At 37.7% G+C, this 24,677-nt stretch overlaps 1 protein-coding gene across 1 annotated transcript in view; it reads right to left on the reverse strand.

The window, feature by feature from the left end:
* EHHADH (enoyl-CoA hydratase and 3-hydroxyacyl CoA dehydrogenase) overlaps positions 1-24,677 on the reverse strand; it is a 48,571-nt gene that overhangs the window by 19,791 nt on the left and 4,103 nt on the right. Inside the window, exons 2-5 of the mRNA XM_077879958.1 lie at positions 22,556-22,659; positions 16,883-17,055; positions 13,511-13,622; positions 5,086-5,190 (exon numbers count right to left, since the gene is read on the reverse strand). Coding sequence (XP_077736084.1) covers positions 5,086-5,190; positions 13,511-13,622; positions 16,883-17,055; positions 22,556-22,659 — 494 coding nt within the window. The remainder of the gene's footprint in view (positions 1-5,085; positions 5,191-13,510; positions 13,623-16,882; positions 17,056-22,555; positions 22,660-24,677) is intronic.

A 24,677-nucleotide genomic window follows, 5' to 3' on the forward strand; every position in this document is an offset into this window, starting at 1 on the left:
AAGCAGGCTGCTGGCCAAATGAGAGTGCAAATAAACAGCATTTTATGGGCCCCTCTCTTCTTCTGTTTAGCCAAGTAATTCTGAATTGCTCTGCTAAATCCATTGCACTGCAGTAGTCTGAGAAGCTTCATACAAAAGCATTAAGATACATGATGCTAATTAACTCTCTGGGATGCATGTTAAAGGATGCATGTTAAATTGTAGAGAAATTTGTAGCTACTTCCCAAATCATATATATCTATATTTTATGCAGGGCTTGATCTCACGATCCTAAAATCAAAACTTAAGCTGAGATCAACAGTCATATGTGCAACCAACTGAACCACCCAGGAACCCCCTAACTCCTATTTTTAGATACATATTAACCTTCTATAATCAATCCCCCTCCACCCATAACTGATTCCAAATGCTGATTGCAATATTGACCATTGACCATTGGAAATTCCCTTCCTTCTCTCCTTTCCTATTAGATATGGAAACTAAATAAATTCCTTAGTCTTCTCCTTATTTTATATATATACATATATATACATAATATATATTTATATAATGACTACTGTCCTTAGATATATATATAATCCTTGTCAACATTTTACTTGAGGAAGTTGGTTGGGGGTTGAGGGTGAGGGAGGGAGGGTAGGATGTAGGAATGGGGCGGAAATAGGCTTCATTAGTGGAATATTTTTACAAATGGGAAAGGAGAACTCATAATTTTATGTGTATTTTTAATAATTGAGGTATAGAGGCACCTGGGAGGCTCAGTTGGTTAAGCAGCCAACTCTTGATTTTGGCTCAGGTCATGATCTTAGGTTTGTTAAGATGGAACCCCTCATCAGGCTCTGTGCTGGGAGTAGAGTTTGCTTGAGATTCTCTCTCTCCCTCTGTCTCTGCCTCCTGCCCCCCTGGTTCATGTGTTTTGTTTTTTTTTCTCTCTCTCTCTTACAAAAAAACAAAATCCAAACAGTAAAATTCTCAGAGTTTCCCATGGGGATTCTAAACCTTAATTCCCAAAAGAAACAGTGGAGTTGTCCAGGTTGTAGCAAGAACAAAAAAACTGGAACCCAACCACTGGAGCCTGTGGGGTCTCAGAACAGGGGTTGAAACCAACTAATTTCAATGGATCTTTTCCTTTATTGATAAAGCCAAAAAAGCTGATTTGATGGGACACCTGGGTGGCTCAGTTGGTTGAGCATCTGCCTTCGGCTCGGGTCATGGTCTCAGAGTCCTGGGTTTTGAGCCCCATGACACCCTGGGTGCCAGGGGTCTGTTTGTCCATCCATCTTCCTCTGCCCCTTCCCCTGCTGCTTGTGCTCACTCATTCTCTCTCTCTCTCTTTCAAATAAATAAAATCTTAAAAAAAAAAAAAGCGGATTTGCTATGGTCTATAGAAGGTCAAGACTATAATCCAGGTCTCCTGACCCGTCCTGAGCCCAGTTCTCTATAGATTGTATGTACCTTTTCCACACTGGCCAGACATCCCTTTTTCCTGTGGGTAAATTTAATGACTCAGATATTAGGAAAAGATAAATATTTTTTAAAAGATTTATTTATTTAAGAGAGAGCATGCAAGGGGAAGAGCAGATAGAGAGGGAAAGAGAGAAATAGGCAGATTCTCTGATGAGCCTGACTAGGATTCCACACTCTCACACTCTCGATCACACAACCCGACCCTGAGATCATGACCTGAGCCGAAATCAAGAGTCCAATGCTTAACCAACTGAGCCACCCAGGTGCCCCAAAGTAAACATTTTTAAAAAAAACCAAGAGTCTTCATTACCTACCACCCAATACAACCATTGACAAAAATTTGTTAGTTTATTTCCTTATGAAAATATACATATTGAAGACATACACACACATTAGTGCAATTTCCTATCTGGCTGTTATCTACAGTATGACATGTAAACATTCTCCCAAGTTCTTCAACTTTCTTTAAAAAATGGAAGTTTTAGTGGTTGAATGGGGCTGCTTCATTTCAGTCTATCATCTTTTATTTAACTAATCCCCCTAAAATTAGATTTCTGAGTTGTTTCCAATATTCTACAATGAGAAAACTTCAGTGGGTATCACCATTACACAGATCCTTGTATACTTCTGTGATTACTTCTTCATGATAAATTCCTAAGAATAGAAATACTAAGTCAAAAGATATGAGCAAGTCTCAATACATAATTACCCAGTTGCCTGTGAGATCTACTACAAGCAGTATAATAAGAGCTCATCTTAGACAGCCCGGGTGGCTCAGTGGTTTAGTGCCACCTACGGCCCAAGGTGTGATCCTGGAGACTTGGGATCGAGTCCCACATCGGGCTCCCTACATGGAGCCTGTTTCTCCCTCTACCTGTGTCTCTGCCTCTCTCTCTGTCTCTCATGAATAAATAAATAAATAATCTTAAAAAAAAAGAGCTTGTCTAAAATGTCTCACCCTATTATTTTTCTTTTCCAATTTGCTTGACAAAATAGTGTCTTCCAATTCACTGATGAGTTTTCATTAACCATCAAGTTTAAAAAGCATGTAAGAATTAAGTAAATACTTAGTATACAACTCAGCAATACTATTCTTAGGTATTTACCCAAGAGAAAGGGAAACATATCTACAAAGACTCATGCAGGCCCAAAGTGAAAACAACCTAAATGTCCATCAACTGATATATGGATAAGCAAACTGTGGTATATCCATACTTTGGAATACTATTAGGTAATAAAAAAGAATGAGATACTATTAGATGAAACGGCATGGACAAGTTTCAAAGACATTATGCTAAGTGAAAGGAGTCAGACACAAATGTTACCTGCTATATTGTGATTCCAACTATATGAAATTCTAAAAAAACAAAACTATAGAAATAGAAAGTAGGTCAGTGATTATCTGTGGCTTAGGGTAAGGGAAGAGAGTCTACTAGAAAGAGGTATGAAAATACCTTTTTTTTTTTTTAAATCAGAGTAATAGAACTACATATTAGATTGTGACAGTAGTTACACAACTATAAAGAATTACAAAAATTCTTCAAACTCTATGCTTGAAATGGGTGGATTTTATTGTGTGTAAACTATACCCCAATAAAGCTGGAAGAAATAAAAACAGAAGCAAAGATTACTTATGAAATTTCTTGAGAAAAACTAACTTATTTTCATTCTTGCATATTTCCTTTAAATTTTTGGCTGTATTCATACTCTAGCTATAATTATAGAATATATGTATATTTTTATTTTAGACATTTTTATACACAATTTTACATATTTCTGTATAGTCCTCATAATTATAATTTTAAATAGTTATACATAATTGTCCAAAACCAAAACCATTTCTCTACTGTTAACAGGTGAATTACCAAATTATAAAGCAGATCATTCCTTAAAAAAAAAAGAGAAAAAAAAGAAAAAAAGTAGATGATTTCTCCTCAGTATTTGGATGCCACCATCTGGACAAACTGTGCAATGTTGGTGAGACTGAGTAGACCATTTTATAAATTTCATAAATAAAAAAATAATTTAATGTTTAGGTTTATATAAAAATTATTTTTAAAGTCAAATAAGTTTTAAAAATTAAAATAGACCATTTTAGAATTACTAGACTATCATCCTCATCTATCTCTTTTAGTTAGTTAACTCTCGAATCTGAATCTAAGGAAATCAGTTAAGGAAAAGAACTTCCTGTTGAAATCTAATTCTTTACAAACTAAAGCTTTATCACAAGCCCCAAACCAAAAAATCAGGTACAGATCTCCATATGCAAATAGCCTCTGCTGTCAGCCAACCAAATGACTTCTAATAAGACAATAAGCTGTCCTGGGAGGCACAATGAAATCAGTGATGGAAAGTTGGTGGAGTTTGTAGGGAAGGCAGAGAAAGACACCAGGAAACTCATTCCCTTTTGGGTAAGACTTGCTGATTCTCTTTATGAGTCACCAGGATTTTCACTCCACGGTCCCTGGCCTCTCCAGTTCAAGCTTTTACTGTTGCATTAAAACCACAATTGGCTAGAGCCACAAAAAGAAAGATTATTTCAGGGAAGTGTTTGGTCCCTGCCAGGGTCGACAAAAGAATGACTTTTTCAAAAGAATGCTTTTGAATGACACTGAGCCATTGCCTACCACCAAGTAGAAAGATGAACATGCTGCTTTACCTGTGACCCAACACTGTTCCCAATTATTTTTTATGGCACTCTTTAACCCTCTCCATCTTGCTCCCAATCTCCATAAACTGAAAAGGAATAGTTGAAAAAAAGAAAAAGGAAAATTCTAGGATTGCCACTACCAAGAACTCTTAAAGGAATGCCATGCATCCATACAGTGAGAAACCAGCGAGAGAAAGAAAATATAGTCACTGAAACATAACTATGGTTTCATTGTAGCAAATTAGAGAAGCATCTGTCTTTCTTTTCTTTCTTTCTTCTTTTGATAGTTTGTTCTTTCTTTCTTTCTTTTAAAGATTTATTTATTACTTTGAGAGAGAGAGTGGGATGAGGGGCAGAGGGAGAAAATCTTCAAGCAGACTCCCCGCTGAACCATGCAGCCCGATCTCAAGACCCTGAGATCATGACCTGAGCAGAAACCAAGAGGATGCTCAACCAACTGAGCCACTCAGGTACCTTGAGACTTGTTTCTATTTTCTGAAATGTTTGCTTGTTTTCATTTTAATTTTATATTTCTTACAGAAGATACATTATTTCAATACAAAATCAGGAGGTAGGAAGGGGTAAGCAATGAAGTCTTCTTCCAACAGCTTTCCCTGGCTGACCAACCCCATTCCCAGAAGCAACCACTAACCATTTCTTGTGAATCTTTACAGAAATATCTTATACGTAGATGAACAGTTCCATAAATACATTCTCCCCAAATAGACGTTCAGTCCCATTCCCCTTTTCTTTTTGGTGAACCACTATATACAATGATGCTTTCTTATCTAATAATACAATATGTTGTGGCGTTCATAACATAACAATATGTAGAGTTTCTCATTCACTTTAAAGCTCTGTCATATTCTATCATGTGGATGTACCATAAGATATTTAAGGAATTCCTTATTAAAATGAAATTTTAGCTTGCTTCTAATCTTGTGCTATTTTCATTATTATCTTCTTACCAGAGATTCTCTGGGCTAATTTGATTGCTTCTTCAACCGGGTCTGAGTTCACAATTTCATCTAGGATACCCAGCTTGAGTGCTTCATCTGCCAAAACATGTCTTCCTAAAACAAAACAAAACAAAACAAATCGAAGAACAATGTGAGGTTAAAGCAAAGGCATTACTCTCTCTAGTAGGGAAGGTTATCTGTCCTGGATACATCTACTATTAAATGAAATAAATAAGCAACTTGCTGACTATTGTAGTAGAAGGGTCACTGCAGAGGTAACCAAAAATCTTAGTTCAAGCTTCAGCTCTACTATCTACTACTATCTTTGCGATGGTGAAGAACTGTATGGGAATCACCCTTCCTCCTAGGTAGATGGGAGTAATTATGCTTACCTTGGTAAATCTGAGTATCAAGCGAGAGAATAACACATTTTCTTTACATTCTGTAAATCTCTGTAGAAGCACTTTGTAAACTATACGTCTCTAGAAAAGAGGTGATTGATTTTTGAGAATAATAATAGAGATAGTAACATGAGAGCAGTAGTAGCTTCTTACACCAATACACACCGACATACATATCTACACTGATTACAAAAAATAAAAAAATAAGACAGTCCGGAAACATGAATATAGTGGGTGGTGGGGAAACAAGGGGAAACCATGGATGAGGTTGACATTATTTAAGTTATAATCAGAATTACACAGGATAAATGGGGTGGACTTTTGTCATTTTTGGCCTACCCAGCATCTCAACCCCTCCCTTAGTTTGTGGAGTGGCTATTGTGTGAGTTTTGGAGACCTGTCTTTTATGACAGTAGATCAGAGGGAAGCAGAAGTGATCAGACAATTGTTCCTTCAGATCCACGTAGTAGGGGTGTGGTCCATGACCCCACGTTTGGCAAAAGAAATGCTCTATAGAGGGTTTTTAGTCTGGAGTGAGGACACTAAGCAGCAGCTAGCAACATCTAGTGTCTGATGGTGGTGGTATCAGGAGCATCTAGTGTCCAGTGGCGGCACAGGCGGCCTCTAGTATAGAATAGCAGATTTAGGGTGTTAAGAAGTTTGATGAGCATCACTCCTGGGTTCTTCACCGGGTGTAAATATGTAATTTCATCTGAATATTCTGAAGTAGTGGGATAAGGTATATGAGTATAGAAGAAAGGAGACAGTAAACCTTCCTTGCTTTCTTGCCAGTACCATCGTGCCTTGTGGAAAGTGTCATCAAATCAGTCTTGGTGGCAATATTCCCACAGTCCTTGCTGTTCGTACAGTGTTAGTGGATGCCATCTTAGAGACAAACCCCTCCACTCCTGGTTCTTAGCAACGGTTCAGAGAGTTAAAAATGGGTTTTCTTGATCAGAAAGACAGTTCAATGATTTCCGGCAGGGGCCACTCTGCAACAACATTATTTGGGCAGTTTTCAAGAAGTATCTTTGAAAACAGGCTCCCAGACTTCCTCCTGGGGTGAGGAGGGCAGTGAGAAATGGATGAGTGGCTGCAGAGGTCAAGTTGCCTGTGTATCAGATCACTTGGGGGGATGCCTGGGTGGCTCAGTCGTTGAGCATCTGCCTTCGGCTCAGGGCTTGATCCCAGGGTCCAGGATCAAGTCCTGCATTGGGCTCCTTGCAGAGAGCCTGCTTCTCCCTCTGCCTATGTCTCTGCCCCTCTCTGTGTGTCTCTCATGAGTAAATAAATAAAATCTTAAAAGAAAATCACTTGGGTAAGGAGTGAATGAATCAGCCTGCTTAGGTCAAGGGCACCGAATGCAGACAAAATGGAAAATGGAAACCCGAGTAAGAAAAGGATCTTTGGGGGAAACTGAGTAGGTAACATGAGCTACCCAGAGGATGTACTCAAAGTTCCTTCAGCTGTAATGATTGCTTCTAGCCTGGATTTCACACAAGTGGACATGCTATTCTTACAGAGTCCATGAGATTCCAGGTACTCTGTTTGTTTCAAGGGCCTAAAGACACATCTCTGTATATACAACCCAAATCTTCAGGCTCAGATTTAAACTTGCTTTTTTCTCTTGTTGCCCTCAGTGTAGACAACAACCACTGCCCAGTGGACTTTAATAAGAACCCTACCTAGAGCCACTATAAGGAGACCCTGGTAACTGAAACTGAGACATCTCTTCTCCAAAGTGGGTAATCTCGATTTTCTCCCAGTGTTCTTCACTACTTCTTTTCCAACCTTTAGAAAATCTTTTTCTACATAGAATCCTTTCCAGATGTCATTTTAAAGTCCCCCTAAAATTGTACAGACAACTTAAAAGATAGGCGTATGATTCTAATGTTAGTTTTCTTCTAATTCACTGTGACCTTTTCTATGCAAATCAAAATCCATCATATTCTTACTGTTTGTGCTTTCTCTTCATCAGGTTAAAAATAGTGATATTTCTATAAGCAGCAGCTCTTCTTTGGAAAAAGGTAACCTTTGTTCACTTCATTTCTTTTTGTCAAAGAAGCCAGATTTCTTTCTGATTTCACCCAAGATATGCTTGCCTTTCAGACTTAGTGATGAAAACAGACACAAAATTCCTCAATATTCCCCCACATGCTTCAATTTTTATAAACTAGACTTTACAGACTCATTTCACGCTATTATAATTTCCCCTATATTTTATCTGCTTTGCTTCCTTTGTATTTTCTCTTTTGCAGAATGACCTGTCTTATGTGCTTTGAATTCTGCAGTATATTGAATTGTAATCATCCTCATGAATTTTACATTACATACTTAGCATACTATACATTCTTAAAAGTATACTTATCATCCCATTGTAACCTGAAACAATTTCTAATTTAATTTACTGAAGACAAGAAATGTAATGCTTTCCACTTTTCTAGATATCCTTTCATACTCTGTAATATTTATAATATCCCCCTAGCATTTAAAAAAAAAAGGGGGGGGATTCCTGGGTAGCTCAGCGATTTAGTGCCTGCCTTCGGCCCAGGACATGATCCTGGAGTCCCAGGATCGAGTCCCACATCAGGCTCCCTATATGGAGCCTGCTTCTCCCTCTGCCTGTGTCTCTGCCTCTCTCTCTCTCTCCTTCTCTGCGTCTCTAATGAATAAATAAATAAAATCTTTATAAAAAAAAAAGAAAGAAAGAAAAAAAGAAGTATTTTTTTATGCACAGAGTCATATTATTTTCTAATTTAGATAATGTATACACAGTTTTGTATAGTGGTTTCTGTGTCAAAAAAAATACAGACTTCAACTTCTGAAGTTCTGAAACTTTTTAATCTTTGGACCCCTTTGCACTCCTAAAGGTAATGGAAGACTCCAAAAAACTTTATGTGGATTATTTCTATCAACATTTACTGTATTATAAATTAAGTGAGAACTTTAAGAATGTTTCTTTATTAAATCACTTTTAAAGGGGCTTCTGAAAAAAAAAAAAAAAGGGGCTTCTGGGTGGCTCAGTGGCTGAGCATCTGCCTTTGGCTCAGGTCGTGATCCCAGGATCCTGAGATCTAGTCTTGCATCAGGCACTCTGTGGGGACACTGCTTCTCTCTCTGTCTAGATCTCTGCCTCTGTGTGTCTCTCATGAATAAATAAATAAAATCTTTTTGAAAAATCACTTTTAAAAAACAAGACTAAATGTTAATGTTAACATACATTTTTATGCAAAATAACATATATTTTCAAAAATTTAAAAGTTAGTGAGAAGTGACATTGTTTTACATTTTTGCAAATTTCTTTCATGTCTGGCTTAATAGATGACAGCTGGGTTCTCATATCTGCTTCTGCATTCAATCTGTTCTGACATCACATGGCATACAACAACTCTGGAAAGTTCTACTATACATGTGTGAGAGAATGAGAATAGAAAAGGCAAGTAACGTCCTACTGTTATGAAAGTACCTCTGACTTCATGAACTGCCCCCAGTGGTCTTGGGCATACCTAGGAGTCCCTGGACCACATTTTAAGAAATTCTAATTTAGATTGCCATTTTAAAGATTGTATAGACTCTTAAGATAGGCTTATCATTTTAAAGACTACAGAATCTTAGAATGGGATCCTACATTCTAGGATTCTATACAGTCTTTAAAATGATAATAATGTAAGGATATTAATGTATGATAAATGTACACAACATTTGCATTCTAGGATTGTGTATCATCTGATCTGATATACACTATCATTGCCTCGGAGCCCTGGGTACTAGGATCATATATGAATGTTCCATATATTTAGCATTTATTTGTAGCTGGAGTGATTTTAGTTATTTTGTAAGTAATCTTTTATTTTGCTTTTGTCTTTTGGCAGCTTGCAGGATCCATTTCCTGGAAGTTTAAAAATTTTACCAAAATGCAGCAGGCAATTGATGTTTCATCAGTTTTTCCAAGAAAATGGTGAGCTTGCTGAAATGTAATCTCTGGTTCCATTTCATAATCTGAAGAGTTTCTTCTGTTTTTCCCCCTGGTAACCACTTTTCACCTTTTTGCTTCATGCTTTAGGAGCTCTTGTAATACAAAGCAGAGATCTTGATGACATACCTTCTGAATCTTTTTGTTAAATTCTCCTGAATTTCAAAAATGTGTCTCTATTTATCCTCCATGTTGCTCATTGAGTTGTCCATTCGACCGTGTCTTCTTTTTATTGCTTCAAAAAGAAGTTATTTGGGCTAATGTTTTTATTTTAGACACAGGGTGTTCTTATTTAACAAAATATTTTCTTTTATAATTTAGCTTATTTTCTAAAATTTTCATTTTATTTATCTGTTTCACATTAATGTTACACTCCTCTAATGTCACAGAATATTTTCATAGATTTTGGGTTTAATGTGAAGTTTTTTGTTTGTTGGTTTTGGTTACCGAATTATATTTGCTGATAGGTGTTATTGCTGCTTGGGAGCCCTGGTTATTAAAATGTGCCCTCAACATCTTGTTCAAATATAGAGAAAACTCACCTGGACTTAACCCACCTGAAAGGCAGGTATGATAAAGATGCTAGTCACAACTTCTCCCTGACTATTCTAGGTGGTAATAGGTATCTCCTCAAAGTCTAGAGCCTGAGTATCCCTGTCCTAAGAGTGACCATAAAGAAATTCATGGGCTAAAGCAAAGATTGATAAGAATAGAGCAGACACTTTCTATGCCGTACAGTGAATGAGGACAAGCCCTTAAAAAAAAAAAAAAGCAGAAGCAAGAGCAAGGGCACTGTAGTTCTTGTCATTTGATTGGATGGAGAACATTAGGAAATGAATTGCAATGTGCTCAAGCATATCTTTTGTGGTTACTGCTAAAGATTCAGCTATTTCCAGGTACCATTTTAAAGGAAGTGTGGAAAAGCAATGGTGCTCCACTTTCCAGAATTAGCTCTCTAATGGTTTCCAGAAGATCAGAAAAGGTTAGCTCTTTACTTATTAATTTAATCTAAATCTGTTTACTTATTAGCTTCCTATGGGCACAGTGTCTACAAAGCTGGTGTTTTTTTCAACATTAACATCAGTAGGGGATCTACAACTTTCAATAACAATTTTTTTAGCATACTCTGTTAGAAAAAAAATTTTTCCAAACCAAACAGCAACAGTCTTATTAGCATCATTATTAGTAGGTACTGTATTAGTTTCCTTTACAAACTCCCACAAATGTAGCAGCTTAAAACAACATACATTTATATCTTAGCTTAGGATATCAGAAGTCTAAAATAGGTCAGCAAAACTGTCTGGGGGCTCTAAGGGAGAATCTATTTCATGGTCTTTTCCTGACTCTAGAGGCTGCCTGTATTACTTGGCTTGTGGCCATTTTCTCTATCTTTAGAGCCAGCTGGGTACCATCTTCTCTCCTCTCTGACCTCCTGCCTCCCTCTTCTAGGGACACCTGTGATGAATCAGGCCCACCTAAAAAATCCAGAATAATCTCCCATCTTAAGATTCTTAATTTAATCACATCTACAAGGTCCCTTTTAAATGTGAGGTGATATATTCAGAGATTCTGGGGATTAGGACATCGACATCTTTGGTGGTGGTGGGGCATTATTCTGCCTACCATGGTTACCATTTATTAAATGTCTCCTGTGTGGCAGGTACTAGACCAGAAGCAAATCATGTGACTTCATTATTTCTTAAAGCAACCATGTGATATTTTTACTTATGAGAAAATGAAGGCTGAAAGGATATCAGAAGGCCTGTCTCTCCTAACCAGGCCAGTTTATCCAAATGTCTACTTGACATCTCCACTTGGATGTCTAATAGGCTTCTCAAACTTTCAACGTGTCCCACAGTGAGCTCTTGGGGATTCCTCCCTACAATGTGCTCTGCCGAAGCAACCCTCATCTCAATAATGGCGCCATCCTTCCAGCTGCTCAGGCCACCAGAATCACTCACTTCCTCTTTCTCGCACATCTTACTTTTGATTAATCACAAAATCCTGCTGGTTCTCCCTTCAGAACATATGCAGAATTTGACCATGTCTCACCATTTACATTGTTACCACTCAGGTCCCAGCTCTCATCATCTCTCCCTTGGACAATTATAGCAGGCTTCTAATCAGCCTTCCTATGTCTGCCTTTACCTCCAATTAATATATTTTCAACAGCCAGAGTGATCTTTTAAAAAACATAAATGAGAGCCTGTGACTCCCCTGCTCAAAACACTCCAATGCCTTTCTACTTCATTCATAAGAAAAGTCAAAGTTCTTTCTATAATCTTCAAAGCCCTACATGATGTGACTTCATCGTTTACTTCTCTTTCCCTTACTTCGCTCCAGCTATATTGACCTTCTTGCCTTTCTTTGACACTTCTAAGCATACCGCTGCTTCCAGGCTTTGCCTTTGCTAGTTTCTCCATGTGGAGTATCTTCCTTCGGGTATTGGTATAATAAGTCTCCTCACCTCTTTCAGGTCTTTTTTTTTAAGATTTTTAAATTTATTTATTCATAAAGACACAGAGAGAGAGAGAGAGAGAGAGAGAGAGAGGCAGAGACACAGGCAGAGGGAGAAGCGGGCTCCATGCAAGGAGCCCAACGTGGGACTCGATCCCGGGTCTCCAGGATCATGCCCCGGGCCGCAGGCAGCGCTAAACTGCTGCGCCACTGGGGCTGCCCCCTCTTTCAGGTCTTAACCCAGATGTCATTTTGTAGGAAAGCCTCTTTAACCCCTTGATCCCTAACATTTTATATTAAAATATTACCCCTCTATCCCTAACATTTTATATTCCTGCTCTCTGTTTTATGTTTCCTCTTAGCACTTATCTCCATCTAACCTACTATATATATGACTTACATAATAGGTAGGCATATGTGTGAGTATACTGTTGTGGTGGCTAGCCCCTAAAGTGACTCCCAGTGAGTTTCACCTCTTGGTGTTCAGGTCCCCTCCCCTGTTGAATAGGGAAGACCTCTATAACAAATACCATATATACATTATGTATACATGTATGTTACATTATATCATGTATATATGTATACATGTATATTATATGTATATATTATGTACATACATGATCAATCAGAAAAGATGGCACATGACTCCGAAGCTAGATCATAAAAGACATCACAGCTTTCCTCTTGCTCTCTCTGGATCACTGGCTCCAGAGGAAGCCAGCCTTCATGTTGTGAAGACACTCAGGCAGCTCTAGTGGGAGGTCCATGTGGAGAAGAAATGAAGCCTCCTGCCAACAGTCAGCACCAACTAGCCATCCATGTGAGGGAGCCAACTTGGAAACAGATCCTTCAGCCCCATTCAAGTTTTCAGATGACTACAGCTCCAGTCAATGTCTTGACTACAACTTTATGACAAACCCTGAGCTAGAATCCAACTAAGGAGGTCCCAAATTCCTGACCCATAGAAATAAAGAAAGAAGAAATATTGTCAATTAAAACATGACTCTTAAAAAAAAAAATAAACAAACATGACTCTTTCTTCCAACCTTACTGCAGCTGGAAATCTCTGTATCAGTCTTATGGGATTTGGTAAATCCAGGGTCTCTAAATGTTTTCTGGTGTTGCATTGTTCACATTCTCTAGTGAAAGAGAACAACTTCTATTTGTAGCTAAAATCTTAATATTTGTGAAATGAAAAATTAAGTTATTTCCACACTAAAACTTGAAAAGTTTCTATGAAAATTCTGGTTTTAATTCTTGTTTATATTACAATTTCTAAATTGAGTCCGAATATAATGTGCCCTATGTGATACCCATGTTTATGCATGGACACTGGAACTATAGTAATACCTTACATATAATTGATGCTTTAAATACACTTTCATTTAGAAGGCACTTACATGTGGTCTTCATAATTAGTGTCTGAGAAGCTCTCAGGTAAGATATTCTTTCCATTTGACAGATGAGAAAACTGATTGTCAAAGAAGTGAAAGTATCCTCTTTAAGATTACATGAGTGGAGAACAGTCAATCTAGAATTTCTCTACATCCTAGTTCAGTTACTCACATTGTTCTAGACAATTGTTGGCAGGGTTTGTACTGACCTGAGGTAATTAAGTCAAGTGCAGCAGGAACTCCAATGAGTCTGGGGAGAAGCTGGGTTCCTCTTGCACCAGGAAGGATTCCTAGTGTGACTTCTGGGAAGCCAATTTGAGCCTATCGAAGTTTGAAGGCAGGAAGATCATAAGAATGAGATGACATGAAGAGTCAAGGCAACCATTCCCTTGGATTTCCCACACCCTCAAAAACACTGTTTCATAGTATTCTGCAAAAGTTTCTACATGACAAATTAATACACACTCTACTTTAGTAAGCAGCATAAACAGAGCTGTGCTGTCCCTAAGTCTTCATGTTGAAACACATCTCTAGCTTCTTATGCATTTTTTTCTCTGACTCCATTATGACCTGTTTAGGCCAACAAAAATGATATTCTCCCAAAACAGCTTTATGGAGCCATAAAAGAGCCAGGCAGCCAAGAAATTAAAAAAGATAACCCACAGAATAGGAGAGAATATTTGCTAATCACATATATGGAATACTCAAAGAACTTTTTCAACTTAATAGTAAAAAGACAATCTGATTAAAAAGAGGCAAAGGATCTGAATAGACATTTCTCCAAAGAAGAGCTACAAAATAGCCAATAAGCACATGAAGAGACGTGTAATATCATTAGCCATTAGGAAAATGCCAATCAAAACCATAAGATACTATTTCACATCTAAAGGATGACTATAATAAAAAAACAGACAGTAACAAAAGTAGAAAAGACAAAACCCTCATACTTTGTTAGTGGAAATATAGAATGGTACAACCACTTTGGAAAACAATTTGGTGGTTCCTCAAAGGTTAAAGACAGAGTCACCATAAGATCCAGCAATTCCACTCCTAGATCTATATCTAAGAGAAATGAAAACATGCCCACAAAAAAAAAAAAAAAAAAAGTACACAATTTTTCATAGCATCATTGTTCACAAAAGCCAAAAAAGTAGAAACAATTCAAATGTCTGCAATTGATGAGTGGAAAAGAAAATGTGGTATATCCATACAAGGGAGTGCTATTAGGCCACAGAAAGGAACAAAGTACTGATGCATGCTACAACATGGGTGAACCTTGAAAACATTATGCTAAGTGATAGAAGCCAGTCATAAAAGACAACATATTGTATGATTCCACTTATTTGAAATGTCTAGGGTGGGCAAACCAATAGAGATAGAAAGTAGATAAGGAGTTGCCTAGGACTGAGGGAGACAGGAGATGGTGGGTTACTCCTAAAGGGTACAGATTTTCTTTGGAGATAATAAATATTCTGAAATCAACTGTGGTAATGGTCACAGAACTCTGTGAATATGCTAACATACCATTCAATTATACACTTTGAATGAGTGCATTATATGGTACTTGAATTATATCTCAGTAAAGCTACTACAGAAGAAGAATCAGGGAGCAGCCTCAGTCCAGACAAGAGAGTGATCTTGAGTCCTTTATTACATGCCTCTCCTGGCTATTTCAAAGTGGCTAAAGCTCAGGGCACCTGAGTGGCTCAGTTGGCTAAGTGTCCAGCTCTTGATTTCAATTAAGGTCATGGTCTCAGGGTTGTGAGATCGAACCCGGCTTCAGGCTCATGCTGGGGATGAAGCCTGCTCGAGATTCTCTTTCCCTCTCGCTCTGCATTGCCTCCTCCACCACCCGCCCCCCCCCCCCACCCCAACACACACACATGTATGCTCACTCTCTCTCTCTGTGTTTAAAAAAAAAAAAATTGGCTAAAACTGTAAGTCATCTTCCAGGTACAGGATGGAAGGAGGAAAATGTTTTAATCCAGACTGTCATTAACCCATATTGTGATGCCAATAGCTTCAAAAATTTTTTGATAAACTTCATTGGCTATGATACTGCCCCTGCACAAAGCTCAAAATAAATATTTGAGCCTCTCTCTTGCAAGGCTTTCCTAACAGTCAGTCATGGTTTTTTCCACTACTGATCATCCCCATCCATCGACCTATTATTGTTCATAACTTAGGTCTGTACTCAGTATGCAGAAGGCATGGTAAGAGGGACACAGAAAAACAAGCACTTAGGATATATGTCTTTATTCATAAGCCTTTATAAAAATTAAAATGCCATAAGGATTTGGTTAAATAATATATATATGTGTAACATATATATATAACATATATATATATATAACAAAACTATACATCCATTTAAAACAATATTTTTAAAGACTATTTAAAATAAGATTAACAGCAAATTTCTCATCAGAAACCATGGAGGCCAAAAGGCAGTGGGATGACATAGGCAAAGCACTGAAAGAAAAAAACCTGTCAAACAATAATTCTATACCTGGCAAAACTAGCTTTGAAAGTGAAGGCAAATTAGGGGAGCCTGAGTGGCTCAATCAGTTAAGTGTCCAATTCTTGGTTTCAGCTCAGGTCATGATCTCATAGGTTGTGAGATCGAGCCTTGAGCAGGGCTCTGAGCTCAGTGGGGAGTCTGCCTAAAGGTTCTCTCCCTTCTGCCTTTCCCCCACTTTGGCACATGTGTGCACATTCTCATTCTCTCTCTAAAATAAATAAATAAAACTTTAAAAAGATAGCAAAGAAAAAAAAGCTGTAAGGACAAAATATTAAATAGGAAAAATACCAGAAGAGAACAAAATAGAATGCAAACAGTGGTTATTTCCGAACTGTGAGTATATGGTGATTTTAGTTTACATCTTTATAGTTTCCTGTATTTCCTAGTCTATTACAATGATCAATGTTATCTTTATAAGTAGAAAAATATGTTACTTGCAAAAATGTTACCATTATAAGATTGGTATCACAGACCTCATCTACATATCTAAAAGGACAAATTAAATCTATTTACAATCTATTAGAAACAAATAGATTTACAGTTTTGTGCTATTTTCAAATAGGAAATTGTCTTCCTGGGTACTGATAATTATGAGGGACCACAAAACTGAAACCTTTGAGATAGGAAATAAAAATTTAAATAAGTAAGCATATTCAGGAATGATAGTCAAAATACTTTAAACCTTTTATCTCATGAACACAGCTCAGATGAACCAAATGTGACCATACCACTGAAGCAGAGTCCTGGGGGCCCTGTACTGGCCCAGGAGTTCCCTTTTAGTTGGTGGATCTTGGGGAAACCCAAAGACTAGGGTTAGGGAAAGCAAAGGAACAGTCACAGGCTCAGACTAATAGCTATTTACCCATCAGAATGGTCATATTTCAACTACTACTACTGTGCTGGTATGTGACAGCTGAAAAACCATCACTAAAAATACAGGAGTTGTCAACCAGTGAACTAGTCTTTTAAAATGCTCACCTCTGAGGCTTACACAGCATTTAGATTTTGACTTAAAAAAAAGCCTCCCACACCAAGCCCCATATCGAGCTTGAGCTGTTACCTCTGCATGAGCAATCCTATAGTGACAGCCCAGCGCCAGCTCCAGTCCCCCTCCTAAAGCCAGGCCTTGAATAGCTGCCACCACGGGCTTCTCAGTTCTCTGTATTTCATCTACTATATGTCCTAGTACAAAGTCAGACTTTCTGGGCTCACCAAAGCTGTGGATATCAGCACCTAAGGACATAGACAAAGAAAAAGAGAGCTGAGAAAGATCTGGGCTTTGTTAACATAACAATTATGTAACAGATAACTCTCAAGGAACCTCTTTGGGCCCATGAAACATTTTATTCTTTAGTTGGACACACAGTGAAGGAAAATCAACCTAGAAAATGTAGAACAACATGGGAGAAAATCCTCAAATCTTGACCAGGAATCCTGTAATCTTCTAAAATCTGTCTTTCCAGGGCAGCCCGGGTGGTTCAGTGGTTTAGTGCTGCCTTCAGCCCAGGGCCTGATCCTGGAGACTTGGGATCGAGTCCAACGTCAGGCTCCCTGCATGGAGCCTGCTCCTCCTCCTGCTTCTCCCTCTGCCTGTGTGTCTCTGCCTCTCTCTCTGTGTGTCTCTCATGAATAAATACAATCTAAAATAAAATAAAATAAAATAAAATAAAATAAAATAAAATAAAATAAAATCTGTCTTTCCATGTGACAGATAACAACTCTACCTTTAAAAAAATTTAAAAAGTCAAGGGCCCCTGGGTAGCTCATTCGGTTCAGCATCCAACTCTTAGTTTCGGCTCAGGTCATGATCTCAGGGTTGTGAGGTGGAGTGCTGGGTAGGCCCCATGCAGGGAGCCCGACGTGGGACTTGATCCTGGGTCTCCAGGATCACACGCTGGGCCTAAGGCAGGCGCTAAACCACTGAGCCACTCAGGCTGCCCTCAACACCTGCCTTAAATGACTTACCAGAGAATTAAGCGGAAGTATACTATAATATATATTTAACAATATTGACAGCATTCTGTAACATTATTTTTCATATTTTCCTTTTTCTACATAACATTATAAATACTGAGCATTTTCCCTATTGATTATCTACTCTTTAAAAACATTAAGCTTGGTATACGTTAAAAAGTTAAAGCAATTATTTCACATTCAGGCTATTCATCTTTTTGTTTCTACCCACTCCTTACCTAGCATTATGTTTTTTTCTTACCAATCTATCATATTCACATTCTAATCTATTGTCATAGTTATGTAGATTCCTTTTTGGTTTAAGAGAAACAAGATCTATGGGACACCTGGGTGGCTCAGTGGTTGAGTGTCTGCCTTTGGCTCAGGACATGATCCCAAAGTACCGGAATCAAGTCCCACACCAGGCTCCCTGCATGGAGCCTGCTTCTCCCTCTGCCTGTGTCTCTGCCTCTCTCTCTCTCTCTCTCTCTGTGTCTCTCATGAATAAATAAATCAAATATTTTTTAAAAAAGAGAGTAACAAGATCTATTTCAACCTGCATCTTAGGCCTATCAGTCCTGTAACTTTAGATTTAAATGATTTTCATGTCCTAATAGCAGTTAGCATGTATTGGATAAATACTTTACACCAGGCACCATGCTAAGTAGTTTCTGATGCTCTTTTATTTAATTTTCTTAACACCTAGGTTAAGTAGTATAATGATCCTCATTTCACAGGTCAGGAAGTTAAGGATTTGTGCTGTTAGGTGGTAGTTCAAACACATGAGCAGTTAATTATGGGTAGAATAAGAACTTGAACTCCAGCAATTTAACTACATAGCCCACATTCTTAAATGTATACTGCATTCTTCTACTTGCAGTGTAAGGTTAGTACTTTTATTCCATTTTACAGAAACCAAGGCACAAACAAGAGTACAGTGATTTCATGTTTTCACTGTGTATTTCTGGCATATAGAAATGCAATTAATTTTTGGATATTGATTTAATATGCAGAAAAAATACTAAATTCTCTTATCAATTCTAATAATTTTCTAATAGATTATTTTGATTTTTCTACAAACACTGTCATATCTTCTGGATAATGAAGTTTCATTTCTTCCTTTCCAATCAGTATACTTTGATTTGTTTTTCTGGCCTTACTGGGCTGGCCAGGGCCTGGAACACAAGGTCAAACAGAAATGGTGATAGCAGCTAGCCTCGTCTTGCTCCTTTCTCATAAGGAAAACTTTTGATTTACCATTTTATTTGATGTTTGCTGAAGGTTTTCCAAAACGGATGAAGACATTTTCTTACTATACCTAGTTTACTAGGAATTTTTAATTTTCATGCATGTCAAATGTTATCAAATGTTTTCTCTGCATTTCTTGAAAATATCATATGATTTTTCTCTTTTAATTGAATGAAATACATTAATCTTATAATGTTCAACCAATCTAGTAGTTATGGGGAAAAAAAGTGATGTCTTCCACTTTTTATACAGTGTTAGATTCAATTTTATAATATATTAAGATTCTTATATCTAGGTTTATGAATGAAACTGGCCTTTTTATTTTGCTTTTCTTTTCATTGCAAATTGCATTCGCAAATTTTGCTTTTTCATACTGGCTTTGACAGGTGTTGGTATCATAGTTATGCTGGCCTCACAAAATGAATTGTAAAGTGTACTGGATTGAACTGATAAAACTTACTTTATTTGGAAATAGGGCCTTTGCAGATATAATTAAGTAATAATGAAGTCATACTGGATTAGAGTGTGTCTATATAAGCTTAGGGAAATCTAGACACAGGGGAGAAAGCCATCGGAAGAGAGGCAGAGAGAGATAGGAGTGATAGAGCAACAAGCCAAGGAACACCAGGCAAGGAAAGATTCTTCCATAGAGCCTCTGGAGTAAGAATGGCCTTGCAGATATCTTGATTTTGAACTTCTACTCTCCAAAACTATGAGAGAACAAATTTCAGTTGTTTTAAGTGACCTTGCTTAAGTCACTAGTTACGGCAGCCCCAGGAAACAAACATATGTCCCCTCTTTTTTTATTCCCTAAAACATTTCTGTAAAATTAAAATAATATTTTCCTTGACTTATTAGTTAGAACCTACCAATAGTCATCTGGGGCTGGAATTTACTTTATGAGACTTTGGATTACTGATTCAATTTCTTTAATGGCTTTCTATTTCCTCTTGAGTCATATTGGTGAGCCATAATATTTTCATTATCTTTTTTAACAGCTATAGCATCTGCAGTGTTGTCCTGTTCACCATTCCTTATATACATTGTGCCTTCCCTTTTTCTCCTTGATCAAGCTCTCAAAAGTTTTGTCAGTTTTACTAGTCTTGCAAAGAACTAACTTTTGACATAATCTTGAATCATTTGTTTCTATCTTATCAATTTTTCCTCCTCCTTATTCCTTTCCTTCTACCTCATTGGGTCCATTTCATTGCTTGTTTTGTTAGTTTCTTAGTACAGATATTTAGCTTGTTTCACTTCAGTCTGTTATCTTTTCTGATAAATATCTTTAAGGTTAAAAATCTCCTGCTGAGTTTTGTTCTAGCTGGTATCCCTCAGGTTACATATGTTGCATTTTCACTATCATTTAGTTAAAAATATTTTCTAAATTATATCATGATTTCTACTTTGGTTGAGAGATCATAAAAGAATGAATTTAATTTCTAAAAATATTAGGAATATTTCTAGTTATATTTTTGTTACTGATTTCTAGTTCAATTGCAGTGTTGTCAGAGGGCATATTCTAAATTTATTGAGACAAGTTTTTGTGGTCCAGCATCTGGTCGTATTTGTAAATGTTGCAGATTTGAGAATATATATTTTTCAATTGTTGGGTGCATTGTTCTATATAAATCTATTAAGTCTAACAACTCCTAATGGTTTTCTAGGAGAATCATTTTTTCTGTTTCCGAATTCTAACTATATTCTTTCTTTCAAACCTCTTTTCTTTCCAAAAAAATACCAAATTCTCCATAATTGGGATCCCTCTCTCCATGCTGCAAAGTCATTCCCTTGGGCTCCTGACCTCCAGTTCCAAACAACAAGTAAGTCATTTAATAACCAGTTAACATTTGCCACATTTTTAAAATCTCTCTCAGGCTCATCCTTCTCATCTGTAAATGGAGATGGTAGGACTCACTGAGGATTAAATACAGTAAGTATAAAAACATTACTATTTTCATTATTTTTTAAAGATTTTTGATTTCCTTTTTTTAATATTTTATTTATTTATTCATGAAAGAGAACAGAGAGAGAGAGAGAGGCAGAGACACAGGCAGAGGGAGAAGCAGGCTCCATGCATATGGAAGTCCCAATATGGGACTCGATCCCGGGTCTCCAGGATCACGCCCTGGGCGGAAGGCAGGCACTAAACCGCTGAGCCACCCAGGCTGCCCTATTATTTTCATTATTAATAAATAAATAACCTACACAGTTCTGGCACATAGTAGGCAAGATAAATGGCAATTACTATAGTGATTAACATTTTTACATTTCTTTATTGTCATGATTCCAGTATCTATTTCTTCTCAGGTTTCAATTAACATACATTTAATTCCCTTGGCTACAGTAAGATACATTGGTCCTCATATCCATGTGATGTTTGTCAAAGGGCATAATATATTCAATTGGGAAAAGAAGAAAAGTTGTCATGAATACCACTGATCACCATGTCAGATTCTTTTGCCATATGTTTTCAATATTTTTGCATCTCCGTGGAATAACCCAATAAAGATTGCCATGGTCACTGAGATGCATGACCATCAGAAGAAAAATGAACTCCATTTCAAGTCTCAGTGTGAAATAAAAAATAACATTTATTGTCCATCTTCTGATGTAGGCACTGTACTAGGGACTTTCAGAGATATATCATGGAAATCTCACAAAAACCTGTTAAGATAGGGGGATCCCTGGGTGGCGCTGCGGTTTAGCACCTGCCTTTGGCCCAGGGCGCGATCCTGGAGACCCGGGATCGAATCCCACATCGGGCTCCCGGTGCATGGAGCATGCTTCTCCCTCTGCCTGTGTCTCTGCCTCTCTCTCTCTCTGTTTTCTTTCATGAATAAATAAATAAAATATTAAAAAAAAAAGAAATAAAAAATCTGCCTCTCTCTCTCTGTGACTATCATAAATAAATAAATAAAAATTTTAAAAAAACCTGTTAAGATAGATGTTACTATTTTCTGGGGTTTTTTTTTTTCAAGATTTTATATTCTTATTTCAGAGAGAGAGCAGAGACAGAGAGTGCACACAGGACGAAGGAGCAGAGACAGAGGGAGAAGCAGATTCCTCACTGAGCAAGGAGCCTGACATGGGGCTCGATCCCAGGACCCTGAGATCATGACCTGAGCCAAAGGCAGATGCTTAACTGACTAAGCCACCCAGGTGACCCTACTATCTACTTTCTAAGTATAGAAATTGAGCTTCAGGAGATTACAGGGATTTGCCTAAACTCACATAGGGTGGAGGCATATGCAACTGTTGATACATACCTGCTAGTGTTCGTTAGTGTATTCTAATGCACTTAAACATCCTCCAAAGACCCAATCCAATATAAAAATATAAAACAGAGTAAGGTCAGAGTCTTCTCTGGGTCTCTTTGTTACTCTTGTCTCTCAAGAATATTTCTCACTCCCACTCACTTCTTCCATATCCTTTACCCACCCTAAGGCATTACCCATAGGACAGCTCATGCAGTGTCGGTCTCAGTCTGTAACTGGTTTCCAGAGGCAGTGGGAGACGGTTAGAGACTGGTTACCTGCAGAGAATTTGCCATCCGCTCCGCAAAGCACAATAGCTTTTACTGTACGGTCTGTGGTAGCTTTCTGCAATCCGTCTTTTATTCCACGGAGTACAGCCGTACTAAAAGGAAAAAAAATTACATGAGGCATTAGAATTTAATTTCTACCATCTCAGAGCTTTTTCCTCTTCTAAAAATGAAACATACACACAATGGATAAAAACTCTAGTTACTTATTATTCAGTTTTCACTAATTTGATCAACTGATAATATAAATGTCAACTGTGAAGCACAGAACTAAGTAAATGAATAAACTTTTAAAAAGCCGTATCTTCCTGGACTTTGCTGTAACTGTGGCCACTCAGAAGCAACATTCATCAATTTTAAAATACTACTGTACATCTTCTATGTACAGTAAAAGTACATAACATCCTAGGAAACAACAAAATGTCACAGTAAGATGAGTGCTGTAATAAAAGTACAAAGAAAGTGATGTGGACATTCACAAAAAGAAGAACTTACTTTGGATTTGTCATTGGCAAAATAGAGGAAAACTGAAACACTCTACAAGAAACAACCTAAGAGATGTGTCAGGGGCTTCAAATTACCCCAAATATTCCATCCTCCCCACTTTCTTCCAAGAATTAAGCATCTAGTTTTTAGCTGGATACGTGACTGCCCAAAGTAAAGGCTGCATTTTTTCAGCCTGCTATGCAGTAAAACCAGCATAAGGCATTAAGTTCTGGCCAAAAGGATGGCAGCAACTTTGGCAAGCATCCTTAAAGGATTAGGTATGCTTCTCTCTTTTCCTTTTCTGGCAGGAATGGGGATGTGATGGCTGGATCACGAGCAGCCATCGTGGACCAAGAGGTGGAAGCCACGTATTGAGTATAGCAGAGCAAGAGATATACAGACGGGGTCCCTGATGATTGTGGAGCAGTCATACCATTCTAAGACCCTGCTGTGAAAGAAGCCAGCCTTTTCTTGTTTCATCCACTACTCTTTTGAGTTTTCTGTCTCTGACAACCAAACCTAATGCTATTTTAGGAGGCAAAGGCAAGGTCTGGAAAAGAAAAGGCATGTAATAGACGGCTACATTACAGTTGATGAAGGAGTCATCTACAGAAGACAGTCAAGATTGAATGAGTCTGTCAAAGGAAAAGAGAGCTGAGAGTAAATCCTCTGGGTACACCCTCGTTGAAGAAGTGGGTAGGCTCAGCAGAGTGATTCAGTACCAAGGGAGCCCAAAGTCACAAAGATCAAGAGAAGAGAATTTGCCAAGAACTAAAGGATCAATAAGTGTCAACGGATCATGATGGAGGAGAACCTAGGAAATGTGAAGAGGAATTTAAGCAAAGAAAAATGATAGAACCAGAGTCCAATCAGTTTTGCATTGGAATTCTAAGCATTCTGGGTAAAATGTTTTAGTGTATAGGGTGAAAAAAAAATCTTAAAACAAAAAACAAACTTTGGGAAAAGCCAGATTGTTTGGATCAACAACTAGGAGTTAAAACCTCAGGCAATAAAGGAGATACTTGTGTATATATTAACTCCCTCCCAACTAGTTACTTTTCACCATTTAACCTAGATGAAATCAAACAAAATCTCTTGGCTTTGAGTGGTTACTTATAAACCAAATCTGTGAGGAGCAGCTGGGTGGCTAGTTGTTAAGCACCAACCCTTTGTCTTGGCTCAGGTCATGATCTCAGGGTCATGGGACTGAGACTCCTATCCCAACAGTACTCCCCTATACATCCAGCCCTACCTGGAACCCCCCCTCCCAGTTGGCTCCGTGATCAGTGGGGAGTTTGCTAGAGATACTCTTCCTCAGGCCCTCCCCTTGTGCTTGCTTGCTCTCTCTAAAATAAATAAATAAATAAATAAATAAATAAATAAATAAATAAATAAATAAATATTTAAACAAATTAAAAAAGGAAAAGGAAGAAACCAGATCTGTTAATGGGATTTGGACCCAACCAGAATACTTCAAAGTCCAAAAGGCAAATATTTCCTCTGAGTAAATGATGGCTGCAAAAGTAGTGCCAAAATCAGTGCCATTGAGGACAAGAGGCTGGCTTCTCCCATTTCAACCGAACTCTTTTATTTCTTATGGTCTTGCTACCTTTGCAAAAAACAAAGA

This window comes from Canis aureus, chromosome 31 (genome assembly GCF_053574225.1).
Source record: "Canis aureus isolate CA01 chromosome 31, VMU_Caureus_v.1.0, whole genome shotgun sequence".
Classification (NCBI taxonomy): Eukaryota; Metazoa; Chordata; class Mammalia; order Carnivora; family Canidae; genus Canis; species Canis aureus.